Source organism: Triturus cristatus, chromosome 3_1 (assembly GCF_964204655.1).
Source record: "Triturus cristatus chromosome 3_1, aTriCri1.1, whole genome shotgun sequence".
Lineage (NCBI taxonomy): Eukaryota > Metazoa > Chordata > Amphibia > Caudata > Salamandridae > Triturus > Triturus cristatus.
This window is the reverse complement of record NC_140583.1, coordinates 146,920,895-146,948,167: the sequence shown is the minus strand read 5'-3', so window position 1 is coordinate 146,948,167 and position 27,273 is coordinate 146,920,895. Positions and strand designations below refer to the sequence as shown.

The window sequence follows — 27,273 nt, the reverse complement described above, 5'->3', positions numbered from 1 at the left end:
TTCCATACTTCCCACTCCAAACTAGTCACTTCACATTCTTTAACCATAAAAGATTGGGGGGCTGGTAAGTTCATTGTTGTTGTCATAGTGTATTCTTTGCTCCTTTCTCCTGTGCTAATAGCAGTTTTTAAATGCACAAGACTAATGGAAAGGTACAAGGAATAAAAGAAAGACAAGAGAAGAAAAAAAAAATAATAATATCTTTAACTTGATACACGGTGTGTGTATCACCGTAGAAAGACGACCTTTTGTTTAGGTTTTTCCTGTGAACTATTGTGGCTGAACGCGTGTTAAACGCGAGATTGTTCTCCGTGTATCAGTTGCTAAGATACACTCTGATGCTCCCTAACTCCGTAGCGTGATGACGATTGCCCGTGTGCAGGCGTCGTGTTGCCAGGATACAGCGCGTGAACAGCGTTAATCTCAGTAATCTGCGTGTGACGTGTGAATTGTTACGCACGTCACAGCGCAAGGAAACTGAAAATGGCAGCGCGGACCTTGCGGATTCAAATCACGCTTAACGGAGGTTTCCAACGATGCTGTATACACAGCGTTACACTGACCTTGCTGATTTGCCGATTTGCCGATCTTCACTGGTGAGGATGCAAAACACTTCCGTATAAAAGTAACGATGCGTTTAAAGTCCGATTTTTCATCTTTTGGAAGAACGAAGCGTTTCTATTCTTTTTGTCCTTTGATGTGGGTCCGTTGTTGCTGGGTTTAGTCGCTCGTCGCCATTATAACATAAGACAGGTCCAAGTCGTTATGTGTAAGTCGATTTATTCTGTAAAACCCAGCAGAAGCGAGGAGGACAGTGTGGACACTCCTCTTCCAACATCGGTCGGCCAGCAAGTGATCTCACCGGATTCCACAGCTACAGAATGTGCTAGTTGGAACCCAATGAGGTCACCTTGCCTCAAGCACGAACACAACACCATGGTAGCGATAATATGTAAATATGAAATGTGGAAGCAGGTTTGAGACCTTTCCAATCTTGTTTCATTTTGACACACAAAAGTAGTAAAATAGTACATCTGTTTGCTCTATATTTTAAAATGGAAGATTATCCTAGTTCTCTTTGTATACCTAAAATAAGTCACAAGCAAGTGTGCATAATTTTTAGTGATGATTTAAAAATGAATTTTCTCCCTTTTGTCCTGGTTCAAAAATACCTGTGCATTAGGATGACTCAATATGTGCTGTTTTTCGTATCACAAAAGCAGCACGTATGTATTAAATGTCTTTGACCACTTTTGCACCAGTGCAAAGTTTCTTTTCTGTGACCAAGAAAGACTATGGAAGAAAAAAACGAAAAACCATGACAATGGAAGGAAGCAGGAATGAAAAACAGCCTGGAAGAGTGAGTTAAGGGAGGTGTCTGGTGGTAAATGGAAGAGGTGAGAGGTGGAATCAAGACTAACATTGACTATGCCAGATTTTCAGGATACCCACATCAGATAAAACTGCATGAACTAAATCTATATGTGAATTATGTGCATATTCATTAGATAACTTAAAATCCTAGCGCAATCTAAGGCCTACCTAGGAGTAGTACAGCAGGTGCAGTGGCACCAGTATCCAGGGGTGTGAGCAGTAGCTTGGACCTTAACTTTTGACTGCCTTTCACTATATAACACGGGATGTGGAAGCCCATTTGTTAATCTTAATAGTGTTCATGCCAATCTAATTAAGTCACCGTGTGCACTTGGACCCCCCAAGGGGCAAGGGTACCTTAAAGCAAAGTTTGCCAAAAATCACCCGAACCTTTCTTTTGTGCATTAATTGCCATCTGTCATTATTTGGGTGAAGTGAAAAGTTTGTCTGCACACAACAATGCAAACAAGTGCATGTATAAAAGCAAAAACGGTGATTAAGTACTATATAATGTTGTGATGGTAATATGTATTAGATTACAAACGGCCAAGGCTGCCACGGTGTGCTGCTGCTTTGATGTGTGATATCACTGATGTGTGATATCACTGTGTATATTGCTGGGGTCCAATTTTCTTGTTTACCGTTCATCTCCAAGAACCCACTCTGGCCGATTGAACCTTTTTACCTGCCCAATAGCGTGGAGGGAGCAAACACAATTATCAGAGAGTACTTTCCACAATTTGACATAATTAAGGACTCGAGACCCAATCTCTAGTGTTCTCGGGATTTTATTATCAACATAAACATTTGCGGATAAAGGCACCTCAATACAAGGCACAACAGGTAAATGGGCACTAACACAAATGCTACTCTACGAAGAATCCGCATACGACTAAATATAAACAGAAGTACAAATTCTAGAAGCATGAGGTAGATAACTACCAAGCCAATGTCGATATTAGGAATCATTAAACCAAAGCATCTCTGTCCCTACTCTATGCTAGATGACATCCCTACTTAGCGTTCCCTTGAGACCCAAGAAATCATGGAAAGCTGTCAGAAGTGAAACTCCCTAAGAAGTCTTCACTTAGTGAGAGTTTGATCTAAAGTATCCCTTCAAGCTCCTCGCACACCTCTTCTCTCTGTCTATGAGCTACTCTGTTCTGCTCCGCTGTCCTACTCTCGACTGCTCAACCCTCGGGGCGCTGTCCCTAATACGAAACCCCAAAACATAGAACACGCCCTCTGGCACACCTCCTCGATCAGGTCTTCTTCCAGTACTTTTCCGACTCGTGCTGTCCATCTTCCATTGTCCATCAGCTTGGCCTTGAGTCCCAGACACCGTCGGCCCGAGGAGTTGCGATTGGCACATTCCAATGCACTCCCATGTCTGGCTTTCTCCATAATTCAACTCTTAGACAAAGACCTTTTCTACTAACGAACCAACTGTCCTTGCACCTGCGGTGAGATCATGGGATGGAGAAATACTTCGCATCCTTTAACTTTTACAATTTACTGCGGCCTAAAACTTCTAACAAAATAAATCATTGCGGCCTACCGCATTCAGCTAACATAAGAAAATACCAGGCCTCTTCCCTAACGATATATGTGCATTCAGGCCTCTACCAGGTTAAACACACTATTAAATCACATCCTAAGCCTTAGTACTTTTACTTTCACATGCATGAATAAACGACCTACATGAGTTACTTCAATCAGGTTACACGTTAGCCTAATACATTGCATTGAACACGAAACGAATCATTATACATTTCATCAACCATATTCACGATGTGGTTTCGTATTTCTAACACTTCTATGTTACAATATGACTAATACATTTACTTAATACATTGTATACGATACATCTGAATATGCATTGATTATGTGCGGGTGCCAACTAACAGTGAATATAATGCACCCCTACAATTTTCAAACCTTTAGGCACTACATCAATATTATCATACATCCAGACTTTGAGGGCAGTCCAACAACTCCCATAAACAGCCCTGCCCCTGCCTGGTATTCTAAAAGGAACAGAAACAGAGCTTTCGTCCCAACACTGGTTCTACAGGGATTCTCTGTCATATTTATTCAGATCTACTCCTCCCAGAATTTAGAACACGTCCTGCAGCCAAAACGAGACAAAAATATCTCTGCCTTGGCTTCTATTTTCATCTTCATTATTTTCCCATCTGTATCCGGACAGTAGCCTCTGGGCCTGTCCTTCGCACTTCATTCATAGCCTAAGGACAGCCTCCAAGACAGGAGTCAGGCAGCCTCAGCCTCAGCCTTTCTCTTAGCACACAATGGCCGCCGCTGCAGTAATGTCATCTCTGGCACCGCCAGGCAACCAGCTATAAATACTTAACATTGACCCTCTAGAGGGGAACCAGAGGGAAGTATTTTTTCTACTTTATTGACAGTTTTAAGGTTATCTTCAATCACATGCAGATCTACACAGGCTGTTTTGCAAGGAACAATTCACATTTATTTATAATTACACATTTGCACATATTTAAAGTGCTCATAACAAGCTTCATTTACGAAACTAATTGCACATACAGCTACCTACTACTTAGCTATGAACAGATAAAGCATAGATGAGAGCAGGGTAATCCTGGTCCACAGAATCATGAATGGGGGGGTTTTACTTTCACAGATGAGATTTGCTCATACAAAAATTCCACCAGCATGGTTGGACTTCAGTGTGAGCAAATCCAGTACCAGTGGGAGGTTTGTGGACATTCCAGGGAGGATACACAAAGCAAAAGTTGGCCAACACTCATTAACTCACACGTTTGTGTAAATATTTACAGGCAGTTTCCAATCCTGAAACCTCTCCAAAATTACTCCTCTAAAAGATAGGTGGTGTAAATGTGTTTCAGAGTCAGAAGTGGGGCACGATACCCCAAAATTATTTGGAAAGTAGGGGGAAAGTTTCTTCAAAAGAAAAATAATATTTGTTACAGAAGAAACACTGTTTTGGGAATTTTATTGTACTGTATTGTTTTGTACAACTGTGTAAGTCTGCATTAACATTTTTCTTGCAGAAATATGCATACGTATTTTCACTTGTAAAACTAGTAACACATGGGCGAGCTTCAGGGAGCATGTTTCAGTCACTAATACCTAGTAAACCTCTTAGAGTGCTTGATTGAAATACTGAGGTGGAAATGAGCTCCAAATATAGGATCCATCCCACAAGAACAAATTAGAGATGTGTTGAAAAGTAGATTATTAATAGTGATAACTAGGGACGTACTAGTGTTAATGAGGTCACAAACACAATGAAAGGGTCAGTCAAGGTCTCAATAAATTGTTCCCTTGATCAACCCTTGGTAGCTGCCAACAAGCAGGCAGGCGTACCATCAGAGACAGGTTTGTAAAGCATTTAAAAACACTAAGTAAGACATAACTCACAGCAAAAATCCAACTCCTATTTATCAAAATAGATTACAATTTTTATAAACAAATAGACACCAAAATGACAAAAATCCAATGTGGGGTACCAGAGATATGAATTTTAAAAGAATAAACACATTCTAGTGCTTAAAAACATATAGCGCCACTTTGAGACATCTGATCGCTCCTGAACCGGACAAAGTCAAAGTTTGAGGCCAACCGCAATGGAGTCCTGGTCGGTTACACTAAGCGGGAGGCCTCGCTCAACATTTTACATTCGGTCTTAGAAACTTTTCTGGATAATTTTTCTCTCTACGTCGAGCGGTCTCCCCCAGCAGGCAATTTTCGATGAGACTCCATCGGATTACTTCTACTTGAGGCCTCAGTCAAATCTTAGAAGTCTGGGACTCCGGAGCTTTCAGCAGGACGAACTTGAAATCCAAGCCGGGTCGCGTTTGTAGGGAGCTGGCTTGACTCTCGATTTCGAGTTGGTCACCTTATGGAGCTTTTTCCAAAGTTTCTCCAAACTTCTGGAACTTATTCCTGAAGTCCCTCTTCAGGTTCAAAGTATCCAAAACACAAATCTAAGGGTATAGAATCTCCTGGATGGTCCTTGGGATGTCTGGACTACAATCCCCACAATGATACTGGCCAAATCCTTAAAAGTCAAGTGGAAGCACTCCACGATGAGCACTGTTGGTGGAGATGATGCAGGTGGGTTCTGTTAACCTGTAGCTTACAGGGAGTCCTTCTTGAAGCAAGGCAAAGTCCTTAGGTCTTTAATAGCAGATTGTGTAGCAAGTGCAGTCCTTCAGAGTGCATTCCTTTGGGTGCAGATCCAGATTCCAGAGGGGCAGTTCTTCTTCTCCTTGAAGTTTCAGGCAGTAGATCTGAGGAGCTACGCAGCTCTTCCATAGTTATCGAGTGTTCTTGGGCTTCAAGCAGCGGGGTACCCCTGACCAATAAGTAGCAGCGTGCCACCCAGGTGCATGACCACTTCGTTCAAAGTGTGACATATTCTTGTCCCAGAAAGCCCTAGTCTCTCAAATTCCAAAATGAAGAAAGTCTCTCCAGCGGAGCTGGATCAGGCTAACCCAACCTACTGGTGTGGCTAATTTTCCTAAACATTCCCCTTCCAACCATCTCCAGAGTCTAAATACAGGATCCTGTGTGGCTGGGGTGGCAGGATGTCGGGGTAAGGTGAGCCAGTGCTGCCCTAAAGTGTCATTCTCCTTCTGAAGACCAGTTTGGCTACCTCTTCTCCCCCCTCCTGCCATCTGCTCTGCAGCTTGTAGTTCTCCACCCACAGGAAACCCATTGACTCTCTAGCAGGGCTTTTCCAGGGCATTTCACACTCCATTAGAGGAGCCTGATCAGCCTGGGCTGATGCTGGCTAATTAGGAGAGAGCAGCTGAAAGGCTGGATATTGACTCACAGAAAAGAAAGTTTAATAACTTATTTTCTGTCATAGTTATTATCAATTTACCTGTGGCAAGTTGTTAGAGTTATGGACTTACAGGGGCCTGTCATTGCCAAGTGTAGTTATACCAAATTACCATGTGCTTTTCACACAGAGCACAGGCCGTGGGTCTGGTTAGCAGAGCCCAGGGCACAGTCAGACTCAGAAAACGAGCATCTAGTAGTCAAAAATGTGGCCAAAGTGGGGGGACACTGCAAACAGGTCCTCATTTCTCACAAGACTTTTTCCAGGGAAAATTTGTGAAAAGGGCACAAACTGGTTACCCGAAATCACAATTTTTAATTACCCCAAATCTCCAGTATTTGGGCACTATACTGCATGTCTTCCTATCAAATGTCTAATTCTCGGTTTCACTCCATGGCACACAGACTGAGACACTCTACTACATTCACATCTCTAGTGTGGGGTGGAATACTACTATTTGTAAAAGCTCAAGTCTATCTTTTTAACTGTATTTGCTCTGTACATAGCACAGACGATATTACGCTCGAATAACGAGTACAAGAATATTTTGGCGCACCAATTATTGTAGACAAAATATCGAGTGACAAAATATTGAATGGTAAGTGCACTGAGAGAAGTATAGATTACTATCTATGTGCCTTGAAGGTATAAATATATAATATATATATATATATATATATATATATATATATATATATATATATATATATATATATCCAAATGAAGTTGTGGCGCTAAAGTGAACGCCCAGCCAGTCGGGTCGGGGCTAGTTAACGGACGCCGCCGTTTACAAATTGCACAGAAGTTCTCTCCGCACATCCATAGGGAAAGAAGACGAGCCACACCGGTCTTGCAGGAAACAGTGTAAAGTTTATTCACACCAACGGCAGAAGACGCGTTTCGGCTGACAAGCAGCCTTGGTCACATCATGTGACAGCAATCCTCTGCTGATGACGTCAGATATTACATCACTGTATTTAGACACTTATTTACCCAGGTCTTCTTCCATTAATCTTTAGTTATACATATATTACAAATATTTATTTTTCATAAAGACACATATGTCATCAGTGATGTAATATCTGACGTCATCAGCAGAGGATTGCGGTTGCGTGAGTTATAGTTGCCTGCACTAACTATAACGGGGGAATTTCATTGGTTTTTTACGAGTGAAATGTCCAGCTAACTATAACATGTGTGAAACCTATGGTTTTTTAAGTGAATTTGCAAGGTTTTTTAAATGCTAATTCGTAACTATAACGTGTGTGAAACCGATGGTTTTTTCAGTGAATTTGTACGTTTTTTTAAATGCTAAGTTATGTATTTATTACATTTTTTTTTTCAGGTTTTTCACGGTGCGCGCACCATGAAATTTTTTTTTTTTTTTAAATCGCGAGGAGCGCGCACGGTACGTATCGCACACCGTGCGCATGCTGTGGGCGCTCGGTGCGCCTCGCGCACCGAGCACCCACGGTTCGTAGTGCGTGCCGTGCGCGCGCGTTGCGCGCACATCGCAATTTAAAAAAAATATATATATATTGTTTTTTTCTCCCTTTGGGGGTCCTTCTGTGACCCCCTGACCAAGGCTAGGGGGTCAGGAACTGTCCACTCTACCCCCTTTTCACGTTCTCCACCTTTTTTTTTCACCCCCTCAGACTGCGAGAGACAAAATGGCGGCCGACACTTCCTGGTTTCGACCGATTCGAATGTTTACCGACATCTAACAACCAATCAGAATTGCGCTCGCGCACGGCAGGGTGCGCGCACAGTGCACGCACGGTGCGCGCGTATAGATATTGATATGCTTTTAAATGCTATTTTCTCAGGAAATACTGAACAGATTTACACCAGACCTGCAAAAGGCACTTCCTTGACCTTATGGCTACCTCTCTGCCAAATTTAACGTAATTCTGTTCAGCCGTTCGGGCTGTAGCTGCGACTAAAGGTCCTATGGAAAAATGCATGGGGAAAACGCGTTTTGGGACCCCCCCTTTTTCTCGGCCCCTGCTTGATGAATCACCCCGAGACTTTCAGGGTAGGAGCTGAGCGGAGCGCCCCATTTGTTTTGAAAATTTCGCGAGGATTCGTCAACCGGCGCCAAAGTTATTCAAAATAGAATTTTGAGATTTCCTATGGAAACTAGGTTGTAACTATAACTATCTACTGTATATATATATATATATATCATCATCTAGATACAAATATGTGGAGTTCTAGAAAATCTATAATACTTACTTTTCAATATTTTGTCCCTCTAAAATATGTCCATGATAAAGGCACCCTACAATATCCTAGAATTAATATTTAGGAGCCTTGCTTGCATGGTCTAGATACCAAAATGTATAGAAGTGCCTTAAAAATAAACCAATAAAATAACACAATTATGGATTTCACCCAGGTGTAGTTTGCATTATGCAGGCATAATTGGCATAATTTTGGTACTGTTGGGTTACTCTCATTTGAGAAATTACACTACCATATTACATAATAATTTGCCACAAACGCAAAGGGACACAGTGAACGACTGAGCAGCTGTAATTAATGCTGCTTTTGTTTTTTTACAATATTATTTAGTGTGAAATGCAAGGACACACTTTGCACTGGAAGGCACTAAAATACAATAGCAAATGCCAGTTTTGCGTAACCATGCAATGGCAAATTTATAATTATTAGGTAACAATACACCTGAATTTTTCTGTAACTCTCATTTATTAAACTAATCTCCCTGCTCCCTTGTTATTCTCTTCTAACATCTTATTTGAAAATGCACTCACCCTCTACTACCTTAGTATATACTGAGCTCTCCTGCAAACACCTGAAGTATTAGACTCTTCTCTGCACCAACAAGATATACAGTACCATTTAGGCATTTCATATACAAATATATATTATCACTCTGTCCTCAAAATAATCATTGCATGTTCAGAACCCGGATTGTAGCAATCCTGTCTAATATTAATTCTGCGCACGTTCTCTTCTGCATCTTATCTCATGTAAAACATTAATTAGCAAGGCCAATGGGTCTCGTCTTTTTGACTTGAAGCCTTTCCCAATGCTTTTTGCTGATGCTGTAGAGTATTGGCAAATAGAAATGCTTCTTTGTGCGTATGTGGTAGGATGCTGCTCGTGGCCACATCATTTTGTAGGTGTTCTCATGCATGATCGCATATGTGCATGGCATCGTTCAGGCACACACATGTGCATGGCATCGTTCAGGCACACACATGTGCATGGCATCGTTCAGGCACACACATGTGCATGGCATCGTTCAGGCACATACCTATGTAATGATGAAGTTCCCATTTTATTTACTTGTTTTTCACCATTTCAACACATCATATGCTATTTATAGAAGGACATTTAAAAACAATTGGATAGTGTGCAAGAGCACTTTATGAAAATGTAGTGGCCCAGCAGAAAAGTGGAGCTACCAGCCATCAATATAAATAAATAAATAAATAATCTAATATAAAAAATGCTAATGATTACAATGGGAGTACTAGAGAGCAATGAAGGAGTGTTTTTGAGGGGGTGAAATGGAGTTAAAGTGCTGGTAGCCATCACAGGGCAGTGCATGCTGTACGCATTCTACAAAAATGCAAGAAGAAGATGATGGACGGAAAGCTGAATTAATCAAACATTCACCCCAGTCACAGATCTGGGTTAATTTAATAATTTCTTTGCACGCCACGCCATTCCAGTTTAGCATCAGCCATCTGCAAATCAGGCTTGACTCTGCTCCCCATGGGAACAGTCCAACCCAAACTGCCAGGTCAGGTCTTCCCTGGACCAGAAACAAGCATCCTTGGACTGGTTTCAGAGTAACACCCCTTATCAGCCTGGCTAGCTTGAATCTGGTGGCGTAGCGAGCACAGGACCCACGTTTGAGCATACCCTTCCCACATAGGGCGACAAATGCAAAAAGAACAGATGATGGACGAAATGCTGAATTAATCAAATATTCACCCCCAGTCACAGATCTTAATTAAATTAATACTTTTTTCCACACCACGACATTCTAGGCAGGAGCGTCATAGTGAATCGTAAGCTAAAATGTAGAGTACCGCATGGCTCTTCCTTGTGCCCCATGCTGTTTAATCTGTACGTCCACCATCTATCTGACATCATCTGTTCTTTAGGCTAAACCATTGTGTTATACACTGATGACACCCAGATTATTGTCTTTGTCATCTAACATAGGCTCCCTATCTGAAAAATGTAACCTATGTTTAGAGCAGGTCACAAACTGGATGGCGACCAGCTGCCATAGTTAAACAGAGACAAAATGGAGGTTCTGGTAATCGGAAATAACCCTTCACCATGGGACCAACCCTACTGGCCCCCGTCCCTAGATGAATGCCCACTCCCCAAACTATAAGTGAAAAGTCCGAGTGTTGTACTAGACAGACAGCATGCCATGACCTCCCAGGCACAGAAAGTCACAGCTAATTGTTTCGGCCTCCTCAGAGCTCTTAAGAAGACCCTGAAATGGCTCCCTGTGGAAGCACGCAGAACAGTGGTCCAAGGTCTCATACTATCTCCCCTTGACTATGGCAACTCTCTTCATTTAGGCAGCCCACTTTCCATCATCAAAAGACTGCAAATTATCTAGAATGCCTGGGCTCGAACACTGCAGGGTATACCCAAACCTCAATCAGCTCACCTGGCTCTCCCCACACTACACAGGCAGCTAATAAACAAAAGAATACAATTCAAAGCATTTTGCTTCGCACACTGTGGAAAACACAAGGTTGGTCCGCATATCCTCTGTCACCTCACTAACCCTTACAGTGCCAACAGAGACCCGAGGTCAAACAATCTATCTCTCCTAACCGTCCCCAGCCAAGAGAATCAGGGGCGGAGGTTGCTCGTTCACTTATCTGATCTCGACACTCTGGAACTCCCTCCCAACCAGTCTCAGGACAAACGACAATCTTTTAAGCAACTCAAAGCTCATCAATTTGTCTAATAGCTCACTACTGAAGCAAGGTCTGTTAGCGCTGAGAAGTCCACCTCAGGTAGCCATGCACTCAATAAAAACCCTTGAACTGAATTGATGCTTTAAGGACTCTTCCCAAATTGCAGCAACCTCTATGCTATGGGCTCTGGAAGAGGGGTGCCAGTACATTCTTATGTCTTTTGAGACAAGTCTAACTGCTGTTTCTTGCATTGTTCTTCAAAATAAAGTTGTCTGTCTTTAGTGAGCTAGTTTGCCAACAAATGTTGTTATTAGTCCAATAGCAGTAAGGTGCTCTAGGCTGGCATTTAAACCACTGTCTCCATGCCTTCACTCCCTGAGCTGCTCTTGCATACATGACCAAAGGAAGAAAGGTGGGAAATAAATGTAATATTGAATTTCACAAGTCTGCCAAAAGGTGCTTTGGCATATGATACCATCACTCTTTTCCCCTGTTTAAAACCAACAGCATTTTGAAATGTGGGCCTTGTAGTTTTGCTTTTTATAGTTTTATTATGGCTTCAAAACCCGAGCAAACAAGGTTCTGGATGTATGTGGAAGAGCTACCCTACAGCAAAATGAACTGGAAGTCCAAACAACGCTCTGGTCTACTTTTCAATAAACCGGTCTCAGCACTCAAAGATTGACCCTATGGGATCAGGCGTCTTCCTAAGGACTGTAGGTATCTCAGATCAATTATTGTGAAACATTCCCCGCTTCATAGAACATGTTAACCAGGTGCATTTAAAAGGCATGGTAATCATGTACATTCAAAATATGTACTTGTGGCAACAGCAGTGAAATCACCACCACCACTTCTTAATAGACCACCTTGGGCAGAAACAGTGCACATTTCCCTCCTTCAGAGGACAAGTACAGCTGAGGCAGCAGCAGCACAGCTTTCACCATAACAGAACAAGTACAAATCAGGAAACAGCAGTAGAAGCTTTGCTTCCTCGCAGAACAGGTACAGCATGGCAGTAGCCAAGCAAGGTTCCCCCTCTCACAGAGAGCCGCAGGTGTCCTCATTTCCATGCAGAACAGTTCCAAGGGAGAAGACTAGTAACAGCTTTCCTCCCTCACTGAACATGTAAGGTTAAGGCATGAGTGGCATGTGGGTTACAGAAAGATCACTGGATTGGGTGCTTGAATCACTGAGAGAAATATGCACATGGATAAATGAGTGAATATGCAAGTTCTCACACTGGTTCAGATGAGCTAATATTTCATGAAAGTTCTACAGCTGTCAATCAGGGATCTGCAGTATCGAGTTGATTTTTTGGTTTTCCACTTATTGAGCAGTAGCTGTTATGAAATTATTTTTAGGAATAGCCCCGCCACAGACTATGTAACTATGCTCTAGACTTTAAATGAGCATGCATTAGGGGCTGTGCGCTTTCAGCCTTGGTGCAGCAACTGTGCAAAATGTTGAGGACCGCCGCTTTGTTACAGGGAGTGGGGACCAATGGGTAGTGGCCTTTAAAGCAACAAAGGAGATTTTCAGAATAAAAAAGCCAAAAAGATAAGGCCGAGGAAGCAATGGACAGGCTGATGGTGGGAGTGGAAGGAGCAACACTGCATTGGGGTGGAAGGCACTTGAGGAGAAATTAGTAAACAAGAGAGAGAGTAAGAAAACACATGCACTCTCAAGTAGTATTAAAAAAAAGTAGTTACTTGTAAGAGTAGATTAGAAGGATGCAAATCATGTAATAAAAAGGAAGAGAAGAATCTTGCTGCAGGGGAGGGGCAAACACAAGAACAGAAAGGAAGGCCATCAAATGAGAAGTAAGCAATTGAGAGTGACCAGAACATCAACGAATGGTAAGTAACGGTCTGACTCTAATCCCACTATATGTTTTTGGTATGGTCAAGTTCTATTGACAATGCTGACTAACTAATGTTGCATCCCTGATATACTACCCACTGTATCCTTAGCAGACAAGACAGCGAACACAAGAGACAGACTCACGACATGCATGGCCAAAGTAGACAGCTGAATGAGGGACAACTGTCTGAAACTCAACTTAGACAAAAAAGAGGTAGTAATTTTCGAGAAGGAATTCTCAATCTGGGACTTAACCTGGTGGCCTACAGACCTCTGACCCACCACATGAATGTTCGGTGGAACACCCTTCCACATAAACACCTTTACCCTTGCATCATTCAAATACATATCATGTATCCCCTTAAATATGCCTAGATGCTGTGAAGGCCCACAAATTATGACTTTGTTGGCTTTACCAGCATTTGAATTACCCAATACCCTGAGAGTAGCCACTTACCCCTCCCTGGTAAGTGTCATTTACACTCTTAAGCTACATATCTTTACTCCGTGAATCAGTATCCGGGATCTATGAGTGCAGTTACTCTTAGGAGCAGAATGAATTTCAAGGAAAAGGTCTAGTTTATTTGCCTCTGACTCACAAATAACTCACCCCTACAATCCCAATTACCCACAACTGTAAGAATCTTGTGGCCCTGCAATTTGCAATTTCTACATAATAATCACGTTTAACCTAATACTTTAGCTCCTGTGCAACTTTTGTGGTTTGCTCCTTTTGCAAACCATAGCTAACCAACAGTGAACTTTGCAATTCAATAGAATATAAATACCCAGTGAATGTGATCTCCGCATTACCTGTTGCAGTCAACATGAAGTAGAAGGTGGGAAGCGCTAATGGACAGTGCAATCTTGTGCCACTGCCCGTCCGCCAGTCGGTAAGGGAAGGTCTCCGTTCTGGACTTTCCATTAAATCTGTAGTGATAGCGGATCTCATCCCGCTGGCCGCTGCTCTCCAATTCGAAGTAGCTGCAAATGGGACAAGAAATGCACAGTTAGTTATTGGATGCATGCACCACAATGGCAAAAGAAAATATATCTGGGCAGAATGCATTATGGTACTTGTAGTACACTGGATTTCACTGCCTACATGGATTGTTTACAAGACGCTGTGTTGCGGAGCGCCTAGAAGAACGACGTTAGTCTCAAAGCATTATAATAATAATAATCCCACGTTTGTAAAGCGGGAACTTATCTCCCCTAGGGGTATCCAGGCACAGGGGGCCATGGTGAGATTAGTGCGCCATTTCTCAGTGTCACATGGTGCTGAGCTGAGCTGCTACTGGTGCCGGGATTCGAACCGTGAGCCCCGTGATCGGATTCAGCCCCTCTGGCAGCTGCGGAAACTCTCTGTTCTGCTACTGGGGGCTATTCTAGTTGTGGAAGGCCCTTTACAAGAGTTATTAGCCGCAGCCACAAGCCTGGGTCTATACAAGGGAGACGGCCGTACCAAGTATTATAAAGCTTGAGGAAGAAGGGCTAAGAAAGCTATGAAAATATTTCACCCATTGAGGGTAGACCGTTCTAAATCATAAAGGACAAAACAAACATTGGATTGTTGAAGCAGCAGGCCCATATTAGCCATTAATGGTCTGAGCAACTAGTCTTCAATAGAGCTCTCAACTTTCCAGTGTTCTAATATCCTGTCAGACCAGAACTGTTTGTCAGTCACTGAATCCCTGGATCAAAAGGGATGATTCCATTCACACTGCAAGACAAAGAGGCCAATGCCTGCATAAAGAGCATTTTCATCTTCAAAGAGTGAGCTCAAATGTTCCCATTCACCTTCAACTCAGTTCAAATATAATATGGTCCTGAGTCACAGTGGAATCACAGATTATTGTACAAAGGATAAAACTCAAGGGCGTAGGGCACACAGCATAATACTTCACCAGCCGAGCAGTCTGATGAAAAGTATTTTTCACAATGACATTTACTGGCAGCTTTCCCCTTCTTTCAACATCAGAGCCAAACATTTTGACAATAGAGGCTATCAGGCCGGCTTCCTCAGCCCAGGAAATACAGAGGTTTAGTAACAGACTTATTCAGAAATTCTAACATAAGTCTTTCAAGAAGTAACATTGTATCAGTGCTGGGTTATTAAAAAAAATGTATGCATGAAAAAAGTGTTAAACAACCTGCAAAACTGGTAAACAATAGGGCATAGATGAGGACACTTCCATTGCAAAAAAGGCAACCTTCCTTGGAGGATGTTCGAATATGAGCCTTGTGCCTTCAGAAGCACACCCACTTGTAGGGGTGGTAAACAGACTTCATGCAGTCTACATTTTGCATTCGCATGAGCGGGGCTTTTAATAGGGAGCCGGGCACGTCCTGTTGACACTAAAGTGGGGGGTTCCAGTGTTCTGAGTTAGAGTCACAGAACACACCTTCCTTTAGATGGTGACATTGGTGAACCAGACTGGTGAAAGCGTGTCGGGAGTGGAGGTCCGCACTGGAGCATGCATGTACAATTGTGTTGCAAGGCATTTGGACTGGCACAGCCTTGTTCATCCTTGATGGCACCGGAGAGGGAAACTGTGTCCTCTCTGGTGGATGTATGTCGTTACAACGCACACTTTTACAACGCATGCACTTACAACGCATTTTTTCACAACACAACATCCATTACAACGCATTCCATTACATAGCATGACACTACAACGCATTTTTAAAAACTACCTTTACAACGCATTCCATTACATCGCATACTACCTTTACAACGCATACCATTACAACGCATAATATTAAATTGCATTTAAGGTAAGTATTAGATAGTATAGGGGTAAAAATTACTTTTCTAACTCCAGGGGGTGCAACAGTAAGGTAAGTGTTGGATAGTATAGGGGTAAAAATTACTATTCTAACTCCAGGGGGTGCAACAGTAGGGAAAGTGTTGGATAGTATAGGGGTAATAATTACTATTCTAACTCCAGGGGGTGCAACAGTAGGGTAAGTGTTGGATAGTATAGGGGTAAAAATTGCTATTCTAACTCCAGGGGGTGCAACAGTAGGGTAAGTGTTGGATAGTATAGGGGTAAAAATTACTATTCTAACTCCAGGGGGTGCAACAGTAGGGTAAGTGTTGGATAGTATAGGGGTAAAAATTACTATTCTAACTCCAGGGGGTGCAACAGTAGGGTAAGTGTTGGATAGTATAGGGGTAAAAATTACTATTCTAACTCCAGGGGGTGCAACAGTAGGGTAAGTGTTGGATAGTATAGGGGTAAAAATTACTATTCTAACTCCAGGGGGTGCAACAGTAGGGTAAGTGTTGGATAGTATAGGGGTAAAAATTACTATTCTAACTCCAGGGGGTGCAACAGTAGGGTAAGTGTTGGATAGTATAGGGGTAAAAATTACTATTCTAACTCCAGGGGGTGCAACAGTAGGGTAAGTGTTGGATAGTATAGGGGTAAAAATTACTATTCTAACTCCAGGGGGTGCAACAGTAGGGTAAGTGTTGGATAGTGTAGTGTAATATTATGCGTTGTAATGGTATGCGTTGTAAAGGTAGTATACGATGTAATGGAATGCGTTGTAAAGGTAGTTTTTAAAAATGCGTTGTAGTGTCATGCTATGTAATGGAATGCGTTGTAATGGATGTTGCGTTGTAAAAAATGCGTTGTAAGTGTAGTGCGTTGTAAAAGTTGTTCCCCTCTCTGATGCACCTCCCACCCCCCAAGGGGTGCCAGGTCACCTGCAGCAGATGCAGAAAGATGGCCACTTTTAAACAAAAATGCATGGTCAAGAAGTGCCATCATTTTGGTAAATATCTTTTTATTTGTCCTCCTATGAAGTAATCCTCAACCAGAAGTGTTATAAATATAAACAAAATTTATATGTCCATAGAATTCATCACTAAATTAGTCTGCCACCCCATAAAAACACATAGCAGCTATATCTACTTTTATACTACTTAAGAGGGAGAGACGACAAAAAAATAACAATAAGACTACTTACCTGTAATGGCTGGCCACGGCCTCTCCTACGTCCCCCGTCATCTTCTTTCTCTTCCTACAGTCCCGGCCGGCAGCAGGAAACACACGGGCTCCCAAGCTCCCCTGAGCCAATCACAATGCTGCAATGATTGGTCAGAGCGCCGTGGTTTGGTTCTGAGACGGGGAATGGGAGGCTTTGCATGTTCCTTATCAGGCTCTGTAATGCAGCCTGGTGGGAAAGATGCAACGTACACAGGGCTGTTTGACCGGCCCAAGAGGGAGTGTAAACCACTCCTCCCTCTGCTCTTGCCAACCCCGCTCTGCCCCGAGAGTCACTGATGAAATAGGGAAACTAAAATGCTAATGATCATAACGATAGTTATTATCATTTTATATTTCGTTCAGTGGGGCGACGCTCCTCCGTCTTAGCGGAGGAGCCGCCACTGAATGAATCTGAATTGACTTAATCTACATAATCAAAAAGTTATCCTGAAAATCTAGCCTTTGTGGACCAATGTTGGCCACCTCTACAAACTAAGGTGTTCCTCGGTAGAACCAAGAATAGATCTGGTCAGAGTTTGCGGAACACCGCAAAGAGACAAAAATACTCCGCCGCAGAGTGTGTTACATTGCACCATTCATGCTGATTTTTAGCACTGGGTGTTTGACCCATGCTGTAAAATCAGTGCGAATGGCACCATGTACAGCGCAAGAGGGCACTGTTTCCTTCTGCCGCTTGAGTAGAACTACCACTCGTGCGGCAGTTTCCTGAACGCGAACTGAAGGTTTCTCAATGAGAGGGGTAGCAACCATCCACGCTGAGAAATCTCACTTGGAGGTGGTCTAGCCTTGGATTTTCCTCACTCACGCTCGCCAATTTTAAATTGGCGAGTGAGGAAAAAACTCCGCTACGTGGAGTAGAGTTTTTCAGACCTCTGCGTACTCCGTGGAACGCGGAAAACCCTGCAGACTTCGCAAACAGAGCGGAGTTCACGGCCCAGGCCTAATCAAGATGGCAAATATGTTGAATTCTAGTACTAGCCTCGCAAAAGGAATACTTTTTCAGATTATTTGTTGCTCTTTAAAACTTATTGATATTGTTCAACTACAGCTATTCCGCAGATTTAATTTTGCACCCTGCTACAAAATGAATATATATTATATGATTCATGAATCTAGGACCATGAGAAAAAAATCGGATTGCAAGCAATTATTGCTTTAACAGTGATTGCATCAAAAAGCATGTGTTTTATACGTTTACTTACATTCATTTTAATGACATTAATGTTTCAGTAGTTATTTCTCTGGTCCAATCCGTGCCCTTTATGTCTTTGAAATGCAATGATCTTGACTCCCACATTTGCACTCCAGACTGCACGCATTTGAGCTGTTCTGCCACACGAGGCTTTTACTTCTCTCTTATGTACATTACCAGGTACTCATTAGGATTGTACAATGCCTTTGGATTGTGTATGTTTCTTATGCACTGACCTGTATTATTTCGAGATCTATTGCTAAACAATTCTTATTTGAGTGCCTGTGTGAAATCTTAGAAACATTAGAATTGTGCAAAGCTTTAATTTTTAAACATATTCTTTGCAAAGTTTTTCAATTGAAAATATGCTCTATTTTTCTTTCTGAAACTAGATGTTAATTTGAACCTGTGGTTTCCGGTGCTCAGCTCTGGCAAATTATTATCAACCCCGGCTCTTATAGCATCTGCTACAGGGTGGCGCTGTTTGAGTAATTTTGTGAGAAGCACGACAAAAGTTCTTTACTAATTAAATATACATTGAAATCAGTAAGACCTGCCACCCAAGGCTATATGAATAGCTTAGGCAGCATGTATGAGTCATTGTTAATGTATATTTAAAGTCTGGATTGTCACACTTGATGGTTTAGTTCTGATGGTACTGCAAATTAAGTACTGTCTGAAAGGTTTCTGTTTGCTGAATATTTTTACAGGGATAGCTCATAAAAAGGCTAGCCCTGCTTTGTCCACAAAAGAGCTCATGCAGAACATTTTTGTTAGTGTTAAAAAACAGGATATGGGTCACATAATTTATTAAAAATATATGGTTTTCCAAGGAACCTTGCAGAAGCTGCAAAAGGAAAAAAAACTGCAATTCAGCACACCCCATTACAAACATTTACATGCAGTACCTACAATTAAGAAATTGAAGGGAAATGTGACTGTCCCAGTAACTTGTTTTAACGACTGTCATATGCGCAATCACTGCCTAGCAAAGACGAAGCTGGGGAACAGGTTTTAGTTTGATTAACCCTGTATAATAACGCGTTATAATCAAGCTTTTGAAATAGAAATCTTGCACATGGCGATAAGATAGTATATAACACATAGGTGGGAGGGGTGGCGGCTTACAATCAAGAGGGCAGAATATTGGGGATTCATTTCAAGTGCTACATTTTATATATTTACATTATAAAACAAAGTGGCTTTGGTGCACACCAGGGGGTAAGGACAACAGTGGTGGCCCTCACTGGGCTAGGGTCATCGGGAGAAAAAACTAAGACTGAAGAAAAGATTTTTAAAGGCAGACTTGTGAGATAAGATCAGCCCTTATCAGGCTTTAAACCAGGAACGTGGGGGCCCCTCAAGCCATTAACGGGGTAAATGGTACACAATCATTTTAAATAGGAATGGGCAAGGGATGAAATTTATACTTTGAACACCCGATAATCCCTGATAAAGCATACTGGTATGAGCATACCAAGAAATTTAAATTGGACACTGTATGACCTGGTCCTCTCTGCAGGTTCACCCACAAACGTTTTAGCTTCACCCCTCCTGTTTTGCTGAATTAGTTTTTGTTGGCTTTAGGACTCTGTGCACTGATTTTGATGTTGCTCGAGTAGAAATTCTACTCAGTCTGCAGCAAATCCACTCTTTAATGGTCATGTTGGATTTGAAGTTACAATTTTAAAAATGTCTTCTTTAGAAAAATACAACTGTTATCCAAAGGGCACTATCCTTGCGCTCCAAGCTGTCGCACTGCAGTGTGGGAAATAGTCCCTGCAACATCTCAATTGATCCAGGTAGACCATAGTACACACTCGATACCATATGTTTAACATTTCCTTCCATTCTTTTTCAATGCTTTTTTTCATCACAGCGGAGACAACGCGATTGTGATGTTGGTATGGCTAAATATGATTATTAATGTGTTTCATTCATTGCCTGCTGCAATGGAGACACCCAGTGTTCACAGTGATATGTAGTTTAATGCCTTGCCGTTTCAAGATAAACGTGTAACATATAGTGTGATGGTGTATTATTCCAAGTAATGGTGTTTTGGTGGCGTGCAACCTTTTTTTTCATCACAGCGGAGACAACACGATTGCTCTCGTATTTCTTTATTCAAATCTTCTCATGCGCAGTATGCCCATCCAGGCTTCATACAACAACACGTTAAGGTCAATCATATTGTGGAATAGACACGTATATTCGTACCTAATGCATTTCGAGCCTGTATGGCTCTTCGTCAGGGTCTCTACAATAAACGAAAGAAACAGATCAGCCCCCTGCTCGATAGACACTCACTATGTTTAAACAATGCTACAGTTCCCACAAACACCCCCCCTGATAACCCAAACACCCCTGTTGCTCCCACCCAAATCTCCAAAACAAATCCTGTAATAAGGCCCAAATACAAAACCCAAAGGGTTACAGGATTTGTTTTGGAGATTTGGGTGGGAGCAACGGGGGTGTTTGGATTATCAGGGGGGGTGTTTGTGGGAACTGTGGGCTGATCTGTTTCTTTCGTTTATTGTAGAGACCCCTGACGAAGAGCCATACAGGCTCGAAATGCATTGGGTACGAATATACGTGTCTATTCCACAATATGATTGACCTTAACGTGTTGTTGTACGAAGCCTGGATGGGCATACAGCGCATGAGAAGATTTGAATAAAGAAATATGAGAGCAATCGCGTTGTCTCCGCTGTGATGAAAAATAAGCATAGAAAAAGAATGGAAGAAGGAAATGTTAAACATATGGTATTGAGTGTGTACTGTGGATTACCTGGATCAATTGAGATGTTGGAGTGATTATTTTCCACACTGCAGTGCGACAGCTTGGAGCGCGAGGATAGTGCCCTTCGGATTACTGTTGTATTCATTCACTGTGATTGGGGGCGATTCACAGTTACTGATCGCACGCATTTACGAATGAAATTAGTTTAAACAAACATAAAACCATAAGGGAAGGAGTGCGTCCTGACGTGTTTTTCTTTAAAAAAATTGCATTTTCCTCCCCTAACCTAATATAATTTTCTGCTAGTGGCCTAGGTCACTTGACTGTGAATGGTTCACCCTCTTACTTGTGTTGTTACTCGGTAGGCTTTAATTACAGCCTCCGAGCAATAGCTCCTCAATCATTTTTCACCTGCAGGCAATACAAGCTCTCTCATAATGTTATAAAAATTCTTTTTAATAGCACGGCATGCCACAGTGGCGGCCGCACCTTAGTTTTATTTGCGGCGCCGAAAGCAGATGCATGTTTTTTTTTCCTATTTATTCACTTCTTTTGTTTTAGCAAGGCCTATCGCATTGCAAATATTTTCTTTGTAAAAGCGCCTCATGCCGGGCTCTCATGTTAATGGAGGCCGCACCCCTTTCTTTAGACGAGCCACGTCTAAAGAAAGGTCCGCTGCAGCTATTTAAGTGAAACCGCTGCATGGGGAGATTGTACAAAAAAAAGAATGTGTTTTTCACCTTGACAAACAAATGCTTTTTTTTTGTTAAAGCTCCCTATATTGCGCTTTTACTTTAATGGCTGCAGCAGACCTTTCTTTAGGCACGGCTCGTCCATGCAAGAGGCGCAGCCTCCATCAATGTGAAAGCACAGCATGGAGCGCTTTTACAAAAAAAGTATGTGCAGTGCAACGGGTCTCGCATTCACGATAGTTTAAGCTATTTACAATGCCAATAGCTCAAACTGTCATAAATGTGAGACCTATTGCATTGCAAATGCTTGTTTTATTTACATCCCTCACTTACTCTAGAAGTAACATGCTCCATCATCAGGGTCATCCAGACTCCTAAAGGCCAGCATGGTATGACCAACACGTGCTGAGAGCTACACTCTTTGTGCCCTTTTGCCCTCAGTGCATGGTGAGCGCTGTGGCTCCATGAGGCCATATGCCTTGGGGAAGAAGGGGCCTGCTGTGAACCGGCTGTTTTTCTGCTGCTGCCTTTCTATTGAAAGCCTCATTGAATCCCAGGAGAAGGGGCAAGAGGAAAGAAGAGGAACCCTGCTGACATCACAGACACATTGGAGATACTCTGCGGGCCTGATGGGTCCAACGCCCGCCTGCCTGGCAGCAGCCACACTAAGTTTTGGTACATAGGGGAGGGTCCGGTGAGGTCTCCGCCGTGCGATCCTCCATGTGTGCCCCTCCACACAGTAAATCTGCAGTGCAGGTTGTTGTGGGCCCCCCAACGAGCTCCAGGAGGCTGATGCCAGTGCCCAAATTTGAGAAAGCCACATGGCACCGGGGCAGGTATCATGTTGCGAGTACTGGCAACCAGCCTCCATGAGCAGAGGTCCCCCCGACGATGTGAGCAGTATGTGTGCCTCCCCCGGATGTACACATAACTGCATATCTTGTTGCAAGGATGGAGTAGGACCTTGACAGATGCTCAGCCACTTCGTTGGATCATGGATCTTCTTGTTACTGGCATATTAGGCACTCCGGTGCATCTTGGACCTACATGCAACCTCTCAATACCATATAGCCCATAATAGGAGGGCAGAGAAGCTGCATCCAGTGATCTCAAGGGGAGATGTCAGGATCCATGTTGGTATGGCTAAATGTGATTATTAATGAGTTTCATTCATTGCCTGCTGCATTGGAGACACCCAGTGTTCACAGTGATATGTAGCTGAATGCCTTGCCGTTTCAAGATAAACGCGTAACATATAGTGTGATGGTGTATTATTCCAAGTAATGGTGTTTTGGTGACGTGCAACCTAGAAACCTTTTCTGTTATTACACGCACTGTCCTGTTTATAACAATTGCCTAGTAGCTAAAGAAATCACTGATTCATGTTGTTCTGGTCTATGATCTATATATAATATACTCCATATTTTTAATTATTAATGCTTTACACAATGCCTCCGGGATAAGCCTGACTGCTCTGGCCATGCAACCAAGGGGGTGAGCAGAAGTTACCTTGGCTTTGTAACTCTGTTTAGAGTGGTGGCTTCTGCCAGGCCTATGTGTTTACCCTAGTCAACCAGAAAAGCCTTTTCTAAAAGTGGCACTCTCACATCTCGCTTCAGAAAATTCCTGGTTCTGTGGAAGAACCATAAGTGCTGCCATGCTCCCAGAAGTACTGCTCTGCCGCTAAAAAGATTTCCTTGCTGTCAGAAGAAGAAAGATTTGAAATGCTTACTTTGATCCCAGGCTTGCCAGAAGTGACCCCAAGGTCAGATGGCTGACCTCCTGTTTGAGCTACAGGGGAAGAACATGCTTCCATAGGCTCCCGTGCAGATTCCCAGCTGACCAGCACTGACTGGTCTTGCCTGATCCCTGCTGCTAGCCTCTTCTGTAGTGAGTCCTTATTCTCAGGTCTTGGACTCTTGGTTTGGTTAGAGTGTACTTCTCCCGGCCCAACTGAATGTTTCACTGGAACTGACACAGTGCGATGCAACATGATGCAGGACCTCAAAACACAGCACCTCCCAGCTCCTGATTGGTGGCATCACTAGAACTAAATGAGCGCGGCACAGACCAATGCAGGACCTTACATCTCAAAACCTAGGACACTGAGGTACAACTCCCAGAAAGCCAAACGTGGTCCTATACCCGGCCCAAGCTCATAGTGATTGGCCTGAACTTGTGACTGTATCCCTGTTCAGCAGGACCAGATAACTGCTTTCTGCTTCTTGGTGAAATTGTTTTATTAAAAAATCCAAAATAAATATGTCTGGTTCTACTGGTTGGATTGTTGTCATTCTGGTGTCATTTGATGTATTCAAATCTACTCTATATTTCAAAGTTGGTTTGGGGTGTCTTGTGTTTTCACTTTATTACTGTTTGTGTACTGCTTAAATATATTACACGTTGATTCTAAATTAAGCCAGGCCTTTTTCTTGCTAAGCTATCAAAGGGTTAAACATAGGTTAATTTTAGTAGTAGTGGTGGTTCACCCAAACAATGATTGTGATTGGTGCCTGAGTGGGGCTTCTACAACCCAATGTGCTGCAGACACTATATTTTGAATACTATTGATAATTGTAATTTACTTCATTTAAGCAAGATATCCAAATGAAGGAAAAAATACTAATGAAACTGTAGGAAATTGGGTTACTTGTTGAGGGGGGGTGAAACGCTTCTTAAGCAGCAACCCCAATTTTTGTCAGGGAGAAACACAAGCAAACCTCAAATTAACCTATGCTTAATTCTCCAATAGCTTTGCACAAAAGCTGTCAGGCTTAACTTAGAGGCAATGTGTAAGTATTTCAAACAGAAATAAAGTGAAAACACAACACAATAAAAATCCCACACTGATTTAGAAAAATAGAGTAAAATGTAAATAAAATATTTTCCAACAAAACAACAGAAATCGAATTAGTAGAATAGTAATCATGTAATTTTAAAGCTTTTGTAAAAAATCAAGCGTTGATAAGCATAAAGTTCCAACCACGGTTTTCTGGAAATGGTAGACTGGGTCCAAGTCATAAGTTAAGGCTGACCATGATAGAGTGTGGGTGGGATACAGGACTGATTTAAGTCTGCAGACAAAAGTACCTTATGGACTGGGTATCGAGATGCGAAGGCATTGTGTCGAGATGCGCTGGTCTGAGCCAACGGCTGTTGATGAGGAGCTGTATTGCTAGGTCCGGTGTCAAGATGCATTGCACAGTGGCAGAGTCAATGACTGTCAACGAGGAGCTCCAATGCAAGGTCCTGCATCATCGTCAAGGACGTTAATTTGGCTTGCAGAGACTTGTGCTGCGTCGGCGTCGGGGACGAGATGTGTCGTGTTGGGAGCTGGAGTGTGGTGAGTCTTTGTGATACGCAAGTGTGGTAGGTAACAGCTCCTCTCCTCCATCAAGACGGAGACTGCCGATCCCATATCCCCTGAGTCTTATTGTCTGCGAGCAATATACAAAGAAAAACTGCCAGCTACATATAGCCATGCGACCCCAAATACAGATTGAAGGCACCAAATAGTTGGGACAAGAATATGCCTACCTTCTATAAATGGAATTTTCAGAATTGTGACTTAAAATCCAACTTTACCATTTCAAAGGGTTTTAAATTACAATTATTTATAAACCAAATTCGATATTCCTACCTGGTCCCAATTGAAAGCTATCACTTATTAAATGTAATACGGTAACCCAATTTAATCCTATGGGAGAGGCAATCCTTGCAGTAGTGAAAAACAGATGCAAGAGCTTTTCACCATCTGGACATGTAAAAGCAAAAAGTACATGTCCAACTTTTTAAATACATGGTACCCTGCAGAGTAGGCTGTTTAGGGTCTACCCTAGGGGTGGCTTACATGTATTAAAAAGAAAGGTTTAGGCATGGCAAAGGGTTTTTTATCAGGTCAAAATTGCAGTTTAATTCTGCCAGCAGGCTACAATGGCAGGCCTGAGACAGGTTTTGAAATGCTACTTAAATGGGTGACATAATGAGTGCTGCAGGCCCACTTGTAACATTTCATTTACATGCCCTGGATACATGCAGCCCCACTTTACTAGGAACTTACAGTTACATTCAATGAGTCATCTGTTTGTAAGCCAGTGTTACCATGTTTTAAGGATATAGCACACATATGTTATCACTGGTTGGCAGTGGTAAAGTGTGTGGAGTGCTACGGCCAGCAAAAACATGAGGATTGAAGGCAAAACCTTGGGGGGAAACCACTCCAAGGATGTCAGATCCAACAGAAACTATGAACTAAAAACAATTACGGGGAACAAAATACCATAAAATGAGTCCTAAAGAAGTCAAATTGTGGATTTTAGAGTTCTGTTTCGAAAATTAAGGAGCACTTTGGATTGTGCCACAATGTTAAAAAGATGTGACTTCACCTGTTGAGCTGTCTCTTGTATATAGTTTGAGTTTCCTCTCTGAATCACCAGAAAGCTCTTGGTCTCCTGCTTGACAGAGTAGAATGCTAACATCATAAACATTCTAAGCAATACTGCATTGCCTAACTGTAGGAATACACCAACAAGAGATGATGGGAGGGAGAACTACAAGATAGGGGAATACCATTAGATTTACGTCACACTCACAGAAATTAGTTGAAATTATAAAACTCAAATTTTCTTCACACATGCTGTTCATACGATGCCTGTTTCAGTACATGGTTGACCATATAGAGGTGATGCAGAAAGGTATGTAAACCAGTACTCCAGTAGTTCTACTGGACTTACTCTTAACCCCTTCAGTGCCCCGCCCTTTCCCCGCCCTGTGCCGGGCATTACATTAGCGGGCGGGGTTCATGACGAGATAGTCTCGTCATGGGCACAGCGCAACCGTGCTCCATGACGAGACTATCTCGTCATGGGCACTGAAGAGGTTAAATGTATTTGTGAATTGGCACCAAAACAGCTAAAGCGGCAATAAAATACAAATATTCAGGAAATATTCATTTTTGATTTCAAAGTATTTTATATTTTTTTAATTTTCTTTTTATAAACAGATACATTAGCATTTCTGTTACGAGGTTAGCCAAACGTAGTTTGTATTGCAGTGATTACTGGTACTTTGAAATATATGTTTAGCTAATTCCCTCTACATTGACTTGCTGGGAAATTAAGCAAAGGCTGATAGAGAGAAAGAAGCAGGAAAGAAAGGGGTGAAAGGAGGATACAAGAGAGGAAATATTCATAATCAGTCAACTCAAATTGAAAGTAGTGTGCTCTCTTCCTACCACTATTAATAGTGAGCTGAGCTTTTTGAGGCAAATTCACGAAGGCGCTTATGAGTAAATGGATTAGGACTCCAGGAATATTCTTTAATGTACTCCCAAAAGCATTCGTCAATCGTGCCAAATATTTTTAAATATATATCTTACAGTTATCTAATTTCTGGATGGGTGAAGTTCACTTTTAAGATGAAAAATAAATAAACCCAAAGTAATAAAAATGTGGCCGACAGATAACGAGTGCTCGCTCCAACATCTAAGGCAGGACTGCAAACTAAAATGTGTTCAATTCACACTTTTTATACTGTGCATGCCAATGGCCCCCTTCCAGGGCCACAAGTGACTTGGTCTCCAATTGAACCAGTAGGGAATGGCTTGGACGACACTTCAAGGATAGC

The 27,273-nt window shown here is 42.2% G+C and overlaps 1 protein-coding gene across 1 annotated transcript in view; it reads right to left on the bottom strand.

Moving 5' to 3' along the window:
• The window catches only part of NELL1 (neural EGFL like 1), a 3,594,225-nt gene that overhangs the window by 2,964,616 nt on the left and 602,336 nt on the right, over positions 1-27,273 (bottom strand). The window contains exon 4 of the mRNA XM_085643606.1: positions 13,819-13,989. Coding sequence (XP_085499732.1) covers positions 13,819-13,989 — 171 coding nt within the window. The remainder of the gene's footprint in view (positions 1-13,818; positions 13,990-27,273) is intronic.